General features: G+C 43.0%; 1 protein-coding gene across 1 annotated transcript in view; it reads left to right on the top strand.

Annotated features, from left to right (window-relative positions):
- rab3gap1 (RAB3 GTPase activating protein subunit 1) overlaps window positions 1–18,268 on the top strand; it is a gene marked incomplete in the record, with an annotated part of 141,990 nt that overhangs the window by 100,179 nt on the left and 23,543 nt on the right. The window contains 1 exon segment of the mRNA XM_037691724.1: window positions 11,879–11,981. Within this exon segment, the coding sequence (XP_037547652.1) occupies window positions 11,879–11,981 (103 nt within the window).

Genomic DNA, 18,268 nt, shown 5'->3' with positions numbered 1-18,268 from the left:
ATTTTATATCTTTATGTTTGAAGCCTGAAATGTGGCAAAAGGTTGAAAAGTTCAAGGGGGCCGAATACTTTCACAAGGCACTGTGTAAAGCTCTGCACGTTACAGCAGACAGACTCCTCCACACACAATGTCTGCACAATTTCCATCCAGGAGTTTTTGACTAATTGAGTGTGTTAGAAGAGTTGAACAGCTGAATGTCAGAGTACATTGATGAACACGCTCACAAACTTCTGACCAGTCACACACTTGGTGTGAGAAAAAGTTTGGTTCAGGCCTTGTGTTGAGAAGGGGTGGGCGAAGCTACTCAGAACAAAATGACGTGTTTTTCGTCATGCCACAACGTCAATGAGAGCCAATTTCGCTGCTTCGGATGGAGTACGTGGGGCCTTTTATACCGTCACCATCAAAATTTCCTGCCCCCCCATTGCTAAAAAGCAAGCATGGACTCTGGAACCATTTTAACACCAACTAAACCATAAAATTTAAAAGCAAGAAAGGGACAAAATTTAGATAAAAATACATTTAAAATAAAATCATGGCTTCACCCTGTGGTTAAGATGCACTGTTCAATTGCCTAATTGATGACATAATATATACATTTATATATATGACATATGACAAAATAATTTATATAATGAACAGTCCACAATTTCTGTAAGAACCAGATGAATTGAAGCTTCACTATTGCTCAGTCTGTCCTCACAGACTGCTAATTATCATTATGTTGTCATGGCAACAGTTTCACAATCAGTTATCAGCTGTTAAACACAGACTAACGAAACAATCACATACAACAAAGTCCATGCTCAATGATCCAGGTATACAATCCAACATTTTTCAGTCAGTCATCTGGACAGTTTCTCCTCTTTGTGCTGAAATGTTGGGTTGTATACCTGGATTATTGAGCATGGACTTTGTTGTTTTCAACCAGTTTGACATGACTGTCAACAAGGAAGCGGGCCGACAATGGAGGAGGGGTGTACCAAAGAGACCATCTTGGCACCAACATAACTGGTTTGTTCCACTTTGGAGTAAGCTGTTGGGGGAAGAATCAGTTTTGTTGTGTGTTTCCTTGACTGTTGAAGCCTTCTGGATCAAAGGCGAAACGTTTCAGCACAAAAAAAGAAACTGTCCGGATGACCTGACTGAAAAATGTTGAATCGCATACAGTGCTTATAAAATGTATTCACCCCCTTGGATGTTTTATGTTTTATAGCTGGTATAAATCAGTCATGGTCAATATAAATAGGTCTTTTTTACTAAATAAATTAAAAAACTTCAATGTCAAAGTGAAATTAAATTTCTGCAGAGTATAGCAGTTTAATAAAAACACGTAATGCATAAATATTCACCCCCTTTAAAGTTCTAATTCCACTCAGAAAAAAAGATTTTTGAAAGTACAAGTCGGGATGGATAGGGCAAAGCGTTTCAGCACCACCGCTCTGGCCAGTCACCGGACTTGGTTATGCAGCAGTAGGTCAGAATACGGTCCACCTCATTGCAAGTCAGCGATTGTGACGCATATTTTGTTTGACAAAAATTAAAAACTTTTTATTTTAATATTACAAGAACACAATTTTCTTCACATTTAGAATTACGTTTTCAATTCAGTTCAGTTTGTTTATATATCGCCAAGTCACAACAGGAGTCGTCTCAGGGCACTAAAACATTCATATATATATAAAAAAAATTTAACATTATTTATCTGAGGAGCAGCTTTGAGTTTAACTCCATCACAGAACTCTCATCTTGAACAAGCATGAAGGCGACAGTGGAAAGGAAAAACTCCCTCATGAGGAAGAAACCTTTAGCAAAACCAGGATCAGGACAAGCGGCCATCTGCTTCAACCAGCTGGGTTTGAGAGGAACAGATACACAATGGCAGGTCAAGAATCACATGTTAAGACAGAAATAATATCAAATGAAAACTGTTCAATTTTAATAATTCATTTAAGGACATGACGTCAGTTTGTCCTCATGTAGTCTAAGCTTAAGACAGCACGACTAGCTGACCCTAATTATAGGATTTATCAGAAAAAATCATCTTAAACTCACTCTTAAAACTGGATAATGTGTCAGCTTCACGGACAAGATCTGGAAGTTGGTTCCACAAGAGAGGAGTCTGAGAACTGAAAGATCTGCCTCCCATTCTGTTTTTGGAAACTCTAGGAACCACAAGTAAACCTGCAGTCTGAGAGCAAAGCGCTCTGTTAGTAAAATATGGAACAATAAGATCTGTAATATAAGATGGAGCTAGGTTGTTGAGAGCTTTGTAGGTTAGAAGTAAGATTTTGAATTCAGTTCTGGATTTGACAGGGAGCCAATGGAGAGAAACTAAAACTGGAGAGAGATGATCTCTCCCAGTAACTCCAGTTAAGACTGTGGCAGCAGCATTTTGGATCAACTGAAGACGTTTTAAAGAAGTATTTGGACACCCAGATAATAAACCATTGCAATAGTCCAGTCTAGACGTGACAAATGCATGGACCAGTTTTTCTGCATCATCTTTAGATCAGATGTTTCTAATGTTAGTGATATTACGCAGGTGGAAGAAGGTGGTTCTAGTAACATTTTAATGTGGGGGATAAAATACATGTCCTGATCAAAAATAACACCAAGATTTTTAACATTAGAGCTGGAGGACAGATTAATGCATCTAAGGAGGGAGGAAAACTGAAAAATTCATTCCTAAGGTGCTCAGCTCCAAAAACCAAAACCTCAGTCTTGTCTATGTTCAACAGGAGAAAATTAAGGGTCATCCAGGTTTTTATGTCTTTAAGACATGCTTGTAGTCTAAGTAGCTGATTGGATTCATTGGGTTTAATGGACAAATATAATTGTGTGTCATCAGCATAACAATGAAAATTTATCCCATGCTGTTTAATAACTTTACCTGATGGAAGCATATATGAAGTAAAGAGTATTGGCCCAAGCACTGAGCCCTGTGGAACTCCATGACTAACTTTAATGTATGAAGAAGATTTGTTATTTACATTTACAAACTGGAATCTATCAGATAGATATGATTTAAACTATTTTAGAGTTGTTCCTGTAATCCCAACATCATATCCAAGCCTCTGTAGTAAAATATAGTGATCAACTGTATCAAATGCAGCACTGAGGTCTAACAGGACCAGTATAGACACAAGTCCATTGTCTGAGGCCATGAGAATATCATTAGTGACTTTTACTAGTGCTGTTTCTGTGCTATGATGAGCTCTAAACCCTGACTGAAACTCTTCAAACAGATTATTTCTTTGCAGATTATCATCTAACTGACCTGCAACTATTTTCCCTAGAATTTTTGAGATGAAAGTTAGATTAGATATAGGTCTATAGTTGGCCAGAATTCCTGAATCAAGGTCAGCCTTCTTAAGTAAAGGTTTACAGACAGAAACCTTAAAGCGCTGTGGTACATAACCATCCATTAAAGACAAATTAAGCAGATCCAAGACGTGGTTATTAATTAAGGGAAATGCATCTTTAAATACTTGGTTGGGATGGGATCTAGCAGACATGTGGATGGTTTGGATGAGGTTATTATTTTTCACAATTCAGAGCTCAACAGGACAAAAACTGTCCAAACATAAATCAGGCTCTAGTGATTTTTTTTGTTGAACTTTTTATTTATTCAGTTTTGTGCACAACAAACATAACAAGAAGAAGAAAAAAAAGCAAGAGAAAAAACCAAAACTACAACCAAGAGGGCTACCACAGGTGCCGGGGGTGCCATTGTTCATCATCTGTAGATACATCATTATTTAAAGCCCCTGCGAAACATGTCCAGTGCAAGTCAGTCATGACATCATTAGTGATTCCAATTTACAACAACAGCTTATTACCAGTCTTTTGTTACAAAACAGTCCCATTTTTCCCAAAGTCTCTCCTTTCTCCTTCTGAAGACATAATGAAAAAGTCAACATCTCCATATTGTGTATCATATTTATAATACTTATAAGAAGTTTCCGAGTAGGTGGAGCTGGCTGAAGCCAACATTTAGTTATTGCCTTCTTGCTGGCAATCATAAGTATCTTCAGCAAGTATGTATCCCTTGTACATAGTCCCTCCAGAAGAACACAGAGGTACATAGTAGTAAATGAAGAGACCATGTTTATACCCAGGATTTCATTTATTACTTGCTTAACTTCGTTCCAATAGATCTTCAATTTCGGGCAAGCCCAAAAAACATGGAAGTAGTCTGGAGAAGCCACACCACATTCCCTCCAGCAAGAAAATTATAATCCCCCTATTCTCGATTTCTGTTTTTGTGTAATAAAAAATCTGATTAAATTCTTCCAAGAGAAATCGCGCCAATTTAAAGAATTTGTGGTGGACCAAGAACTCCTCCAGATCTGCAGCCAGGTCTCCTGTAGAATCACTGTGTTTGCTTCGTTCTCCCACCGTTGTCTAATATAATCTGTTGAATTCTTGTTCATAGCTGTGAGATTTCTGTAGAGTTTACCAATGATGCCTTTTGCGTTTTTGGCCGCATATGCATCCATGAATATTTGTACAATCCCTGGGTTCACATCTAATTCAGAGGTTTTGATTTCCCTCTTGAAGAAGTTTGGACCTGTAAATAACTATAAAAGTCCTCCCCGCTCACCTCATAAATTCGGCATAAGTCCTCAAACTTTAATAACTTGCCCTTTTTTATTATTTTACAGAATGAAGTGATTCCCCATCTCGCCCACACTCTGTATTTGTGATCTATCAATGCTGGAAGGAAACGTGGGTGGTACGCAGGCCAACTTAACACTCCTATCATCTTATGCACATTAAACTTTTTAACCACCTCTGCCCACTTTTTCAAATAAAAACTTACACATAAGTTTTGTAACTGGTATATCTGAGGAAGCCTGTCCAGACAACCCAGAACAGACTGTATAGGAAAATCCAAAAGTGAAAGCTCAGTGTCCTTCCATTTAGCGTCATAAGTCGGATTACACCAGCAAAACCAGAGGCCTAAGTTGGGCAGACAAATGGTAATCCTCCAGACAGGGCAGACCCATACCTCCCCGGTTCCCAGGCAGCTGCAGAGTTGAGTATCTTGCGCTTGGCCTTTTATTATTCCATATAACCCTTGAAAATTGTTTATTTCGCTCCCTAAATTGATTTGCTGGCACCTCTTTCGGAAGTGCTGCAAAAATGTACAGCAATCTTGGAAGGATATTTATCTTTATTGTATGAATGCTGCTACCGAGGTCGAGGGGAAGCAGGTTCCACCTATCCAGATCCTCATATATTTTCTTATTTATCCGTTTGTAATTAACCTCCTACAACTGAGCCAAATTTTCTGTAAGTAAAACACACAAATACTCTTATTTGTGATTGATGCCAATTAAATCGGTAACTGGTCGTTAATTGTTTTGAGGGGACAAAGGAGAAGGTCAGAATTTGAGTTTTTTGAATGTTAAGCCTATAACCAGATAATCTACCACAGGTTTGCAGAATATTCATCAGCACTGGAATACCAGATTCAGGGTTTTTATTCGTTACCAAGACATCATCCGCATATAAACTTATTTTGTTTCCACATTCCCTATTGTCACCCCTTCTAAACTAGTCTCCTTTCTAATAACCTGGGCTAATGGCTCAATAAAGAGATTAAAGAGTAGTGGGCTTAACGGACACCCCTGCCTACATTCTCGTTGTAGTGTTATTTGTTTTGAGAGGCTTCCATTAATTTTAATTCTTGCAGTTGGAGAAGAGTAAATCATTTTTATACATTGGATGAATCCATCACATAACCCAAATCTCTTCATCACTTGAAACAGAACCTCCCATCCTACTGTATCTTACGCCTTCTCAGCATCTAGGCCTATTAGGTCCACACTTGCTTTTTCCCCATTTATTTGATCAGTAATATGAACGTCTCTTCTTATACTATCATGCGTTTGTCTATTACCAATAAAACCTGTCTGATCCTTGTCTATCAGAGAAGGCATCACAATACTTAATCTCTTAGCTAATATTGCAGCATATAGTTTATAATCTATATTTAACACACTAATTGGTCTATACTCTTTCGGATCTATCTTGCCCTTCCCCACCTTTGGTATAACCGGTATAAACGCCTCTTGCCACGATGGTGGGAGAGCCCCCCCATCAGGGTGTAATTGAAGGAGGCCTTTAACAGTGGAAGTACGGATTCCCTCATGGCCTTATACCACTTGGACGGAAATCCATCACAGCCCGGTGACTTACTAGTCCTAAGATTTGATATCGCGCGATCAACTTCCTCTGCTGAAATTTCTGCCATTAATTTATCATTTTGATTCTTACCTATGGATGGAAGATCCAAAGAAGTAAGAAATGTTTGAATTGTTAAATCATCCATTTTACTTGGCTGTTTGTATAAAGTTGTATAATATTCTTCAAATGATCTCTGGATTTCTTCAAGCTTATGAGTTACCTCATTTGTCTTTGGATCCTGGATTTTATAGATTGCATTTTCCAACTGTTGTTTCCTAAGTTTCCAAGACAGCAACTTGGAGGTTTTAGGTCCTGTCTCATAATATCTTAGTCTCACATATTTGAGTTTTTTTTTTATTTCTTCACTTAGAGTTTTGTGAGTCTCCTGTTTAATAGGCCTCATTTGTTCCAGTAGGAAAAGACTTTTGTTTATCGAGTGCAGCTGTTCCCATATTTTTTAATTTTCCTGCAAATCTGATAGTTTTTAACTCTAATCTTCTTCAAGTTAGCACATTTTGCAATTATTCTACCTCTAATATACGCTTTGGCTGCATCCCACAAAATTGAAGGGCTAACTGTCCCATTATAATTAAATTCTAGATAAGTTTTTAGTTCCTCTGCCATTTCCATTTTAAATGCGGTATTGTTTAGTAAACTTGTATTAAGCCTCCACAGAGTTAAAAAAAAATAATAATTATTAAACTAATTTTCATAGTAAGACCCGAGTGATTGGAGAGGTCTCTTTGTCCTATCATGCAATCTTCCACTCTGTGAAGATCCTTATTGAACATAAAGAAATAATCAAATCTAGTACTGTATGTATGTTATGCGTAGGTGAATAAAAGGTAAATTCACAATCATGATTATGGAAATATCTCCATATATCTATGAGTCCCAGTTCTTGTAGGATTTTATTAAATTTTTTTTCCATGTGATTCCTTCTTCACTTTTGACTGGTTGTGTCAAGTTTTGGATTTAAAAGTAAATTAAAGTCACCTGCACATATACACATACCACTTGCTTTTGCAGCTATTAGACTAAATAACTCCTTAAAATATATATATGTACTATTACCAGAGGGTGCATAGACCTTACACAACGTGACCTCTTGTTCCAGTTTCCCCTTCAGCAACACAATTCTGCCTTCTTTATCTACATGTTCTTCTATACAATCAAACCTAATATTGTTTAATATCAGAATGGCTACATCTCTTTTTTCCCCCAGATCTGTGAGAGGCAAAATATGTTTCTGTAACCCAACCCCTTTAATTTTTCATGTTCTTCGTTTGACAAATGTGTTTCTTGCAATAAACCAATTCTAACATGCACACCTTCTAAGCATTATTAACATGTTTTCTTGCACCTGTGTAACAACACTCTTAGCCCTCTGAATACACCAAAACCAAAAACACATAATGACTGAACTTGTCATAACAATGAACAGGTCTTCCAAAGATGAGGATCTTTTATTCCTCTTGGTGTAGGGCAGTGCTTCTCAATTATTTTCTGTTACACAACATTTCGCGCCCCCCCTCCCCCCCCAACTCTCCGCCACGACTGTAAATAGTATAATTTGTCTATAAAATTGTTATAAGTACACCTCTACATAACATTGTATCCTTATTAACATTAAATTTAAAAAAGATAGAAATATAGATCATACTGATGGGGTGGTCTGGGGGTCCTCCCCCAGAAAATTTTGAATAAAGTAGATGCCATTTCCTGTATTCTGGTGTATTTTAATGGTTGTGTAACATCTAGTTTTACCTACATAAGTAAACACTTGGAACACCTTGGGATTCCCCTGGAGGAGCTGGTCCAAGTGTCTGGGGGGAGGGAAGTCTGGGCCTCCCCACTGAGGCTGCTACCCCCGCAGATGGATGGAAGTAAACACTTGATTCAGTAACTATTTTAGAGCTAATGGCACAACAAGAAGTAACCTGACCAACAGCTGATTCAATGAATTAAAAATATTATATATTCAAAGGTGACGATTTGATGCCCACATTAAAATTAAATATCTGTAACTTAGTTGACTTCAAATGTAATAAGATTATCAATGAATGTTTGAGACAAAGGATTTACTGATTATAACAAAGATTCCTTCAAGAAACCTCCCAGTATAAATCATAAAACCATAATGACTTCTGCTCATTCTAAATTTGTCAAATGGTCTAAATCTCCAAGTGAAGGAGAATCATTTTAAATAATAAATAAGATATATCCTGTAGCCATGTTTCTGCAAAGAAGATTTAAATTTGAGGTTGATTTGTGTCTTTTGTAAATCAGAAGATGAATCCCTCGAATATGTTTTCTTCATGTCATTACAAAGTGTTTGGTCAGATATCAGAAACTGGATTAATCTCAAACTTAACATTCCTTCTTTTCATGCTGATGCCATTTTACTTTATGTGGATAACTGAAGCTCAGCTTTCTCTGATGCCATAAATAAAGTCGTACTTATAGCAAAGTACCACATTCACTGTAGTAAGAGGAGAGATAATAATCCCTCCTTCCTGTTTGATGAACAATTTTAAGTCAAACTGTTCTTCATTAAGTAGATTAAAAATCTGCAAAACTGCTAGAATCATCTCACAACAGATACAAACTTATTGTTTTAATTAAAACTATGTTTCTCAAGAAAAAAACTGATGAGCTTGTCAGCAGGTAAGGGGCGTTTACCTTCGGGACAAATTGAGGTCGTCGATTGGTCAGTTACTGACACGCCTTCTGAGTTGATTGACAGGTCGCACCAATTGAGAAAACAAACAAACAACATAGCTGCAGCAGCTGGGAGGAGGCGGGGCTGCACAAATGCAGCGCAGAGCTCCAAGTAAAGCAGGAGATAACCAGATATTCTGCTTGTGCCCTCACTGCCCTGGGCCCCTTAGAGATCGTGGGCCCCTGGGCAGTTGCCCATATGGTTAATCCGGCCTTGGCTGGACCTGGACTTCAGAGCAGCAGAGAAGTTGCAAACGGCACAAGAGCGAGCAGGCTGTGTGTGCGTGCGTGCGTGCGTGCGTGCGTGCGTGCATGTCTGTCCAGTGGAACGCGCTCACAAGAGAAGAACCTTGTTGTTTAATGACATAAAATATATTTTGTTAGCAAAGAATAGAGTCCTAACATTTATTAAACATTACTTCTGTATTAAAAAAACATCAAAATTGTGCTTTGACAAAACAAACAAAAAAAACGTTAAAGTGAAAGTGGGGCAGGTAACTAACGCGTGCAGCAGGTGACGAGCGTCACCAGCTGCTCAGCAGCAGACGGAAGCGCCCCACTATTTGAGAAGGACTGGTGTAGGGGAAACTGCCACTAGGTGGGGCCCGTACTTAGTCGCCTACTTAAAGAGAGGAAACTGAAAAAAATATGAGTCACCTGCATCGATTCATCACCACTCCTGTTTGAAGGGAATCCCATTCCTCACCTTCTTCCTGGATAGAGGATGATCAGCCAGCAACATTCAGAACATCCCTAATCAATTAGTAATAAACTCTTACTGAGCGGTGATCCAATAGTTCTTCACAGATGATAAGATGAACACTATCCATCCATAGCGATCTCCTCTCCTCCTGACCTTTGGAACACCTTCAACTTCTCCCATGCGCTCTCCCTCACGCCACGTGTGCTCCCAGTGCGTCGCGGTCCTACTATATCCGTTGGTAGAAGATTCTTGATCGTCTCCACCGTGATGATTTTGGGTTTTCTTGTGGACACCGGTCCCTCCGCAAATCCACGTCTCCTTAGATCCACCGCAGGCTCCTCCGCGCTGTTGTAGATGACCATGCCTGACTCGTAGTGCACGCGTATTTTATCCATCCGAGTTTGGAACTGGATCTCGTTCTCCTTGAGCACTTTCTTAACGGGACCGTACTCCCTCCTTTTCATCTGTGTATTTTCAGCATAATCATGATCAAAGAATATACGTTTCTCTTTTATGTATATTGGTTTCTTCCATGCAGTGCGTAGGATTTGCTCTTTATTGTTAAATTTCAAGAAACTGACCACTATTGACCAAGGTGGAGCACTCGCCGGCGGCTGCACACCCAGCGCTCTGTGGGCTCTTTCTATCCCCAGACTCTTCTCACCGCCCAGATCCAAACTGTCCCAGAGTTCAGCATTAAGCATGTTTTCCATATACCTCTGAAGAGAGGTGCCTTCTGCGTTTTCAGGGATGCCATATATCCGTAGGTTATTCCAGCATGAATGATCCAAGTCCGTGATCTTTCCCTGAAGCAACCTCTGGTCATTCAGCAGTTGGATTATAACATCTTGTACTCCAATATCCCATGTTTCTTTCTCTGCCATGCTCCTTTCCGCTTCCTCCAGGCGCTTACCCACCTCCTCGATCTTATTGCCAACGATGCTAATCTGTTGGTTTATTTCGTTTGTAAGCTCACTCATTTGGGCTTTAATGTCCTCTTTAAAGCTCGTTCTCACTTGCAATAACTCCTTCATTTCCGATGTGAGGTCCCGTATGCCCTCCGCCACCACTTCACCCACCACCTGTTTCAGTGAGCTAACCGTAGCTGGCAAGGCCCCATCCTCCATTTTCTCTACTTCATCTGAGCGGGCTCCACATGCTTTGCTTTCATGTCACGTTTCTGAGCTCCGAGGCAGGACTCGTCCCTTCTTGTTTTTATCCCCACTAATTTTTGTTGAATAAAACTTACTTTTAGCATACTAGCAACTCGAATTAGGGGGGCTTTTATCTCCATCGATGCAGGACCTCCTGTCTATGCTGCCGTCTTGGTTGCCATGACATCAGAAGTCCAGGTTCTAGTTACATTTTTAAAATTGTCTCATCTGACATAGAACCAGAGGCGATACTAGGAATGTTGGTTTCAATTTTTTTCCCTAATTGAAACGATTTTATTTATAAGAATCTCATGAAGTCATCACTGATTGTAGTTGTAGGGATACATGAATCAACAGAGAGAGGATTTTTCATTAGACTAGCTATGGTACTGAAAAGGAATCTGGGGTTATTTTTATTCTCATCAATTAAAGATGAATAATATAAAGTTCTAGCTTTACGGAGAGCTTTTTTTGTATGTTAGCAGGCCTTCTCTCCAGGATATGATTCCTCAACGTTAGTGGAGCGCCATTTAAAAAATGAACAAATTAAAATAAAAATACATTTAAATTAAATACTCATCGTATATTTTCCAAAGTCACAGGGTGTTGAAGCAGTGGGATGAAAGAGCAGCGGGTTGCCGACCTTTGGTCTAGATGGTGTAGGGACTCTAGTAGAGCATTATGAGTTTTCTTCAACAGTGGCTTTCACTTTGCCACTGCTGGACTTTACAAAACAGATTTAGACAAATGTACATTTTTAAACTTGGGTTCAACAAAATACCATGAAACAAAGATGAACAACTACACCATCTCATTTTATTCCTCTACTAATAAGATATTCTGATTTTGTGAAGCCTTGGAGAACAATTTATCCAAACATAACAAGGGTTCTGTCATAAGAAAATGAACTTTAACACGGAACAGAACAACTGCTGATGACTGTAGGTCCGAGGTCATAAAAGAAGGGGTTCTTTCATGATGCAAGTCTCAACATCACTGTCATGGAAAACCAAATCAAACAGGATACGTCTGGAAGTCATTTGTGTGTGTAAATAGTTCCCTTTGTTTTACTTAATTAATTGCTATTTCATTTATTTGTTTGCAGGTTTGTAAACTCCTTGATTGAAGAACCAGAGGTGGTGGTGGTCAGAGCTGGCCAGGGCCTTATTGGCAGAATCATCCACAGGCTGTTTTCTAGTGCTCAGCGGGTAAAGCAGACACGCACACGCACGTTCTTGTAAACTTACTTTTGGGGGACTTTGCTTTGACTTCCATTCATTTTCTACAGCCTAACCCTGACCCTTACCCTAAACCTAACCATTACTAGTACATGCCTAACCCTAACCCAGCCACAATTTACACCTTAATCCTAGACCTGACCCCCCAACAAGACTTATCCTTATGGGGACCTGGCTTTGGTCTCCATAAAGAGTAGTTTGTTTCCACAATATATTATTTTTTGTAAAATTGGTTTCTACAAGGTAACCTGAAACAAACACACACACACAATATTGTTATTTTTTAGACGAGTGAATTCATAACAGAAATAAAAAAAACGTTTATCCTAAATTCCACTTCACATCTCCATTAACGTCCTTCAAAGGAAGAAACCTTCTGGATAAAGACGGCAAAGAAACGGATCCATTTTTGTTTTTGACTGCATGAGTATAACCACGTGCACTTGATTCTGCTTCGTAGCTCTGTTAAAAATAAATGAGATGTTATCAGTAGAAGTATTAAATGTGACAGATTGTTTTTGTGGCAGAAATTAATTTTGAATGAGTAGTACATCCCTTCTGGTGCTGTACATCACTAGTAACATTCTGTTAATCTTTAGGACCATTAAATCCAACCAAACCCCAAAAAGTAAGGAAAAGTTGTTGTTGTTGTTGTTGTTGTTGTTGTTGTTGTTGTTTTATAGCACCACATGTAAACAAAGCAGCCCCACTGAGCAGGTTAGGGATGAACTCGGACAAAGACAATCTCATCCACCAGAACACCAAACTTCATAAATGCTGTACAGCTTGAATGGGCACAAATTCCCACTGAAACTCTCTTTGAAGGACTTTCATAAGACTTTGGAGTGTTTCTGTGCAAATTTGTTCCCATCCATCCTGTAGAGCTGTGATTTTTTTTTTAGAGAAATCATCAGGTGTGCCGTAGAAATTGCCCAATTTCCCTTACTTTGTCAAAAGAATTAGTCACTGCGAAGGATGTAACATTAGTGTTTGTGTCTGCAATGTGTTGGCACAACTTGGCAGACAATTTGTTCTATGTCGTATAAGCTTCGCCCTTTAAGGCCTTCGCTTTAGTGGGTTTATCCCGTTATGCAGAGCATAAGCACTGAAAAAAATTAGTCCACGCCCACCTGCTGTGTGGGCCCCACCCGGTCCGTATAAATTACGTTAAGAGCGGGAAATCGGCTCCCATTTTTTCTTCAGCGAGCTAATATAGCACTGTCAGAAGAACAAAGAAGATAAATTGTGTAAATGACCAACCTTTGTGAAGGATGCTTGGCCCGGCAGTCGACCTCCGGTCGTCCGGTGAGTTCTCCTCCCCGAGGAGAAGATGACAGCAGTCTTATTCCAAGGTAAGCGTCGGGGAACATTTCCCAGTGACAGGTCACTACACGCTGGACAACGCCATCTTGTGTTTTTTCCTCTTATCGCCGACCCTCGGGGCGAACCGGATGGTTCCTCCGGGGCAAGGCGTGCTCAGCTGCAGCCCCCGCTGCTCATTCCCTCCTGGGGAGCGTAGTGTAGGTGGAGGGGGGCTGAGTGAATGCTCACCCCATCCCACCTCGTTTCGCATCGGCGATCACACCGCTCCCGGCCGACAGCGCCCTCAGGGGTTGCCCGGCGGAACCCAGGAGGAGGCTGACATAAGGGACCCCTTTTTTCTACGTCCCTCGCCTTTTTCCCGCCAGTTCGGATGATCGGCGGAAAGGTTGTTTTTCACTGGGCTCCACTGTGGCTCACCGTCTTGATCCATACGGCCTCACGTTCCAACAGGATGTTCGACGGGCGAGGCCGCAGACGGTTCTTTCCTGGTAGATTAGAGGAGTCGGTCCCCAGTCCGCTCCCATCACCAGAGTTGAGGGATTCGCCGAGCGGGGCTATTCCTCGGTAACCCCCCCTGGAGCCAAGCCTCGCGGAAGCTTCCGGAGCGAAGCTGCCCAGGTCGGAGCAGCGTCCCGTCCCTCCGGAGGAACCAGACGGCGACCACGCTCTCCAATCGAGCCCACCGACGTGTTTTCAGGCAGCCGCAGCTAGCAACAACGTGCGCTGCTAGCATATAGCATGTCCAAGGGATTGAAGGCCGCAGACCTGCCTTGGAGACGAAGAACTCCCTCTGTAAGGCAGCTGACGCCAGCTCAACATGTGTGCCTCTCCCACGGTTTGCCTTGTCGAGGACTGCAGCGCGGAGGACAATGATCCAACGATCCACCTGGCTTCGTTACTCCCCTCGCTGCCGGAGAATCTGCACAAGACCTGATGAAGCCATCGCGGACGCGCTGTTCAGAGCAGCTTCAAACCATGCTGGCGAAGTGAAACAGTCGGAGGAGGTGCCACAAGCTGTTCGCCACCTCATCAAGCCGCGCGGCCCACCCCGTCCCCGCTGGAGGGACCGTCGCGAGCAAGCTTCGACTTTTCCACGGCCGCGGCTCTCGCTGAGTTCCACCACCAGCCCCGCCCGTCAGAATCCAGCCCTCTTCACTCCGGCAGCCTGCAGTTCAGCGTTTCCCCAGAGTTCGCCTGCAAGACAGCGCTCTGGGCAAACAATCGCAGAGCTCATGAGAGAGAAGTTTCTCAAAATGACGGTCTCCGGAGGGTGTGTGTAAAAGTGACACGAAAGTTGAAATAAATCATCATTAATGATCAAGTGTCTGTTTTTTAGCCAGTCTGTAAGCCCGGATGAGCTCACAGCGGCCGCACACATAAGAGCCGGTGTCCTTAATAAGGCTTTTAAACTCACCGCCGCTCCAAGACATTACTAGTCGCTTACAGGGCACGATGGTAAGTGTAAATAACTCGTCATAATCCCGGGCTGCACGTTTTTCACCCAAGCAATGTCAACTCGCACTCGTGGGATGAAACAGCCACACACACGAGCCGGTGTCCTTAAATAAAGGTTTTTAAACTCACCGTCGCTCTAAGACATGACGAGTCGATCACAGAACAGCCTCCACACATGAGCCGGTGTCCTTAATTAAAGGTTTTTAAACTCACCGTCGCTCTAGACATGACGAGTCGATCACAGAACAGCCTCCACACATGAGCCGGTGTCCTTAAATAAAGGTTTTTAAACTCACCGTCGCTCTAGACATGACGGGTCGATCACGGCACAACGGTAAGCGAAAATAACTCATTACCAACTAGAACTGCACGATCCTCACTCAAGCGGTGTCAACTCGCACTCGTGGGATGGAACAGCCTCCACATGAGCCGGTGTCCTTAAATAGGGTTTTAACTCACCGCCGCTCTTGACATGACGAGTCGATCACTAAGATGAACAGCCTCCATCCAACGGCGCTGCGTTGATGCTGGCGCACACACAGCTGCCGGCGCTAACCAGCTCACATCGGTATAAATGTGGTCCGCAGGCTGGTTCGGGTGGGGGCCCTTCTCTTTCACAAGAAACGACACCCGTCTCGACGAATCAACGCGGACAGCCGTCACCACCGCGTCTCAGCTTTCGGCAGCTCACCGCAGCTTAAACGTGAAGCAGCTGAAGAACCCGGTAATGAGTCCCGCCTCCCTCCAGCGCGCGCCCCTCCAGCGAGAGCGGCGCGCGTCCCTCCAGAGAACAACGTGTGCTCCCGCGGGGCTAAGCAGCCTTCACTCCAACAGCACGGCGTAAACGAAGTCACGCCCTCCGCCTTTCAACGTTCGCACAGCGACGTCAAACGCGCAGCCCCACCGCGTCATCAGCTGTCACACGCTTCGCCTTCAGCTCAAGTCTCGCCCGGGGTCACACAGAAAACATTCCCGCGACGCATGACGGCGGTTGACGGACGGACTGCTGACAGCCGTACAAAACATGACACATCACTTAACGCACGTTCATCCTACGAACGTTACGTAGAGTGGCTAAAACATGCTCGCCGTTTTTCAGATGGATGGACAGGGTTTATGCAAATGGTACAAGTTACAGTTTGCAACCCGAACCCCTCCATTCAGAGGAGTTATAAAAAAACGGTCCCGTCATCATCAGACTGATTCTCATCCCTAAATGCAGAAATCCAAGTGTTTTCTGATAAAAGTAATCTACAGAGTTCCCCAAGGGAGAGAAAACACAAGGTTTTTACTCACGGATCGGAGGGGTGAGACCGTTCTTGGATCTGTTGTTTAACATCCAGAGAACGCATACCGATCATCCTAACACAGAGACGAGAATTTTTTGTTTTACCTGGATGATCTGCTGCTCCTGTCACTTCAGACAGGAGGCGCTGATGCAGGATCAGGTGTTGACATCACACCTGTTAAATCTGGGCTTCGCCATAAATTGGAAGGAGGCTCGATTTTTTCCGGCCCAGACATTTGTTTCTGGGAGTGGAATTAAATTCAACCACCATGAAAACTCGTTTATCACAACTAGATTCGACACTGTTTAAAAAGTCAATTCAGCCACGTAAGACGCCTCCAGAGGGGTTTTGCACGTCTGCATGTGGATCTAGTAAAACAAAACGACGGATGATCATTGTCCCTTCCTCTGTGGAAGCAGACCTCCGACTCTGGGGAAACACCTTGTTTTCTGTCAGAGGGAGTCCCCCTCAGCAGACCCACGTCACGGGTCAGTCTTCACGGACACGTTGCTGTCAGGCTGGGGGGGGGGGACATGCCTATCTCAAGCAGTAGGGGCGCTGTGGCCCCACTACACATCAGCCCACATCAATGTTTTGGAGTGTCGCACAGTACTGAATGTGATTCAACACTTTGCTCCTGTGCTACAGAATCAACACGTGTTGATTCACACAGACAACATGATGACTGCTGCGTACATAACCATCAAGGGTGTGCGTTCAGCCCAGATGTTACACATTGTGCGAAAGCTACTGAGTTGGGTTCATCAAAACCTGCTCTTTATTAGAGCGGTTTACATATCCGGTGTTCTAAACAGAGGGGCAGATGTGACGTCCAGGGGCGGCCCACGTTACGTGGACCGGATCCTCCATCCAGATCTGATGTTTTCAGACGCAGCAGAAGTTGGCAAAGCAGCTGTGGACCTGTTTGCGACGCGAGAAGAACGCTCAGTGTCAACTACGGTTTTCCCTGACCCCGCGAGACGATCCATCGCTGGGGGGGGACGCATTTGCTCACAGCCGGTGGCCCAAAACGCTTTTTTACGCGTTTCTTTTCCCCCACCTCCTCTGTTTTTTTTTTACGGTCCATGAACCGAGTTCAGGAGGAGGGATTGACAGCTCTCCTGGTGGCTCCCGGCGTGTGAACGCACCATGGTTCCCAGGCCTGCAACGTCTGTTGTCGGGTCGCCGTGGAACTGTCGTGGAGGAAGGATGCTCTCCTTCAGGCAGGAGGAGCGACCAAGAGTTACCCAGAAATAGGTCAACACCTGTGGGTCTGACCGCTGAGCGGTCCCACTTAGAGGATGGGTCTCCCTCAGGAGATAGTGTGCACAATTCAAGATTCACGTGCTGCATCTACCACAGTTCTGTACACATCAAAGGGGACGGCTTTTCAGCGCTGGTGTACAGAGAAGGTTTAGAGGCCACCTCATGCCTTTTAGGCGGCGTGTTGTTTTTCTACAACAGCTGATGGATAGGGAGTTGGCTTTCAGTACGCTTTAACGTACGTTGCAGTCATCTATTCCTGCCACGAAGGTTTCGGAGACAGAACAGCTTTTAATCACCCGCTGATGAAGCGTTTTTCTAAAAGATGTTCAGAGACACAGGCCTGCTTCACGTCCACTTGCTCCACAGTGGGATTTAACGCTGGTCCTGCGAGCCCTGATCAAAGTTCCAATTGAGCCTCTGGATCAGGTTTCATTTAAATTCTTGTCTCTTTAAACAGCCCTGTTGCTGGTTTTAACACCCGCTAAGAGGGTAAGTAATTATCTGCCCTCTCTGTTGCTTCGTCATGCCTTAGAATTTAGGCTGACGGGCAGCTCAGCTGATTTAAGACCAACCCAGCTTTTATGCCTAAAACATCACGAGCTCTTTTAAATCAAGAGTGATATCGTTGGAGGGGTCTTTTCCCCCCCACAGATCAGAAGGGGAAGCATCTTTTCATCTTCTCTGCCCGGTGCGGGCGTTGACGTGTTACGTAACGCGCACAGCTGCAATGCGTTTCAAACTCAACAATTGTTTGTGCATTATAGAGATGCTTCTGCAGGTCGCCGTTATCCATCCAGCACTTGTCACACTGGCTATGTGAGGCCTTTTCTGAAGCCTACAGAGCATCAGTTTTAGGGCCTCCTGTCAACCTCTAAGCACACTCGACCAGGGGTATCGCATCTTCGACTGCTCTGCATAATGGTA

Source organism: Nematolebias whitei, chromosome 17 (assembly GCF_014905685.2).
Source record: "Nematolebias whitei isolate Nwh7 chromosome 17, NemWhi1, whole genome shotgun sequence".
In the NCBI taxonomy this organism is placed as follows: domain Eukaryota; kingdom Metazoa; phylum Chordata; class Actinopteri; order Cyprinodontiformes; family Rivulidae; genus Nematolebias; species Nematolebias whitei.
The sequence above is the reverse complement of the archived record's forward strand: the minus strand, read 5'-3'. Positions and strand labels throughout refer to the sequence as shown.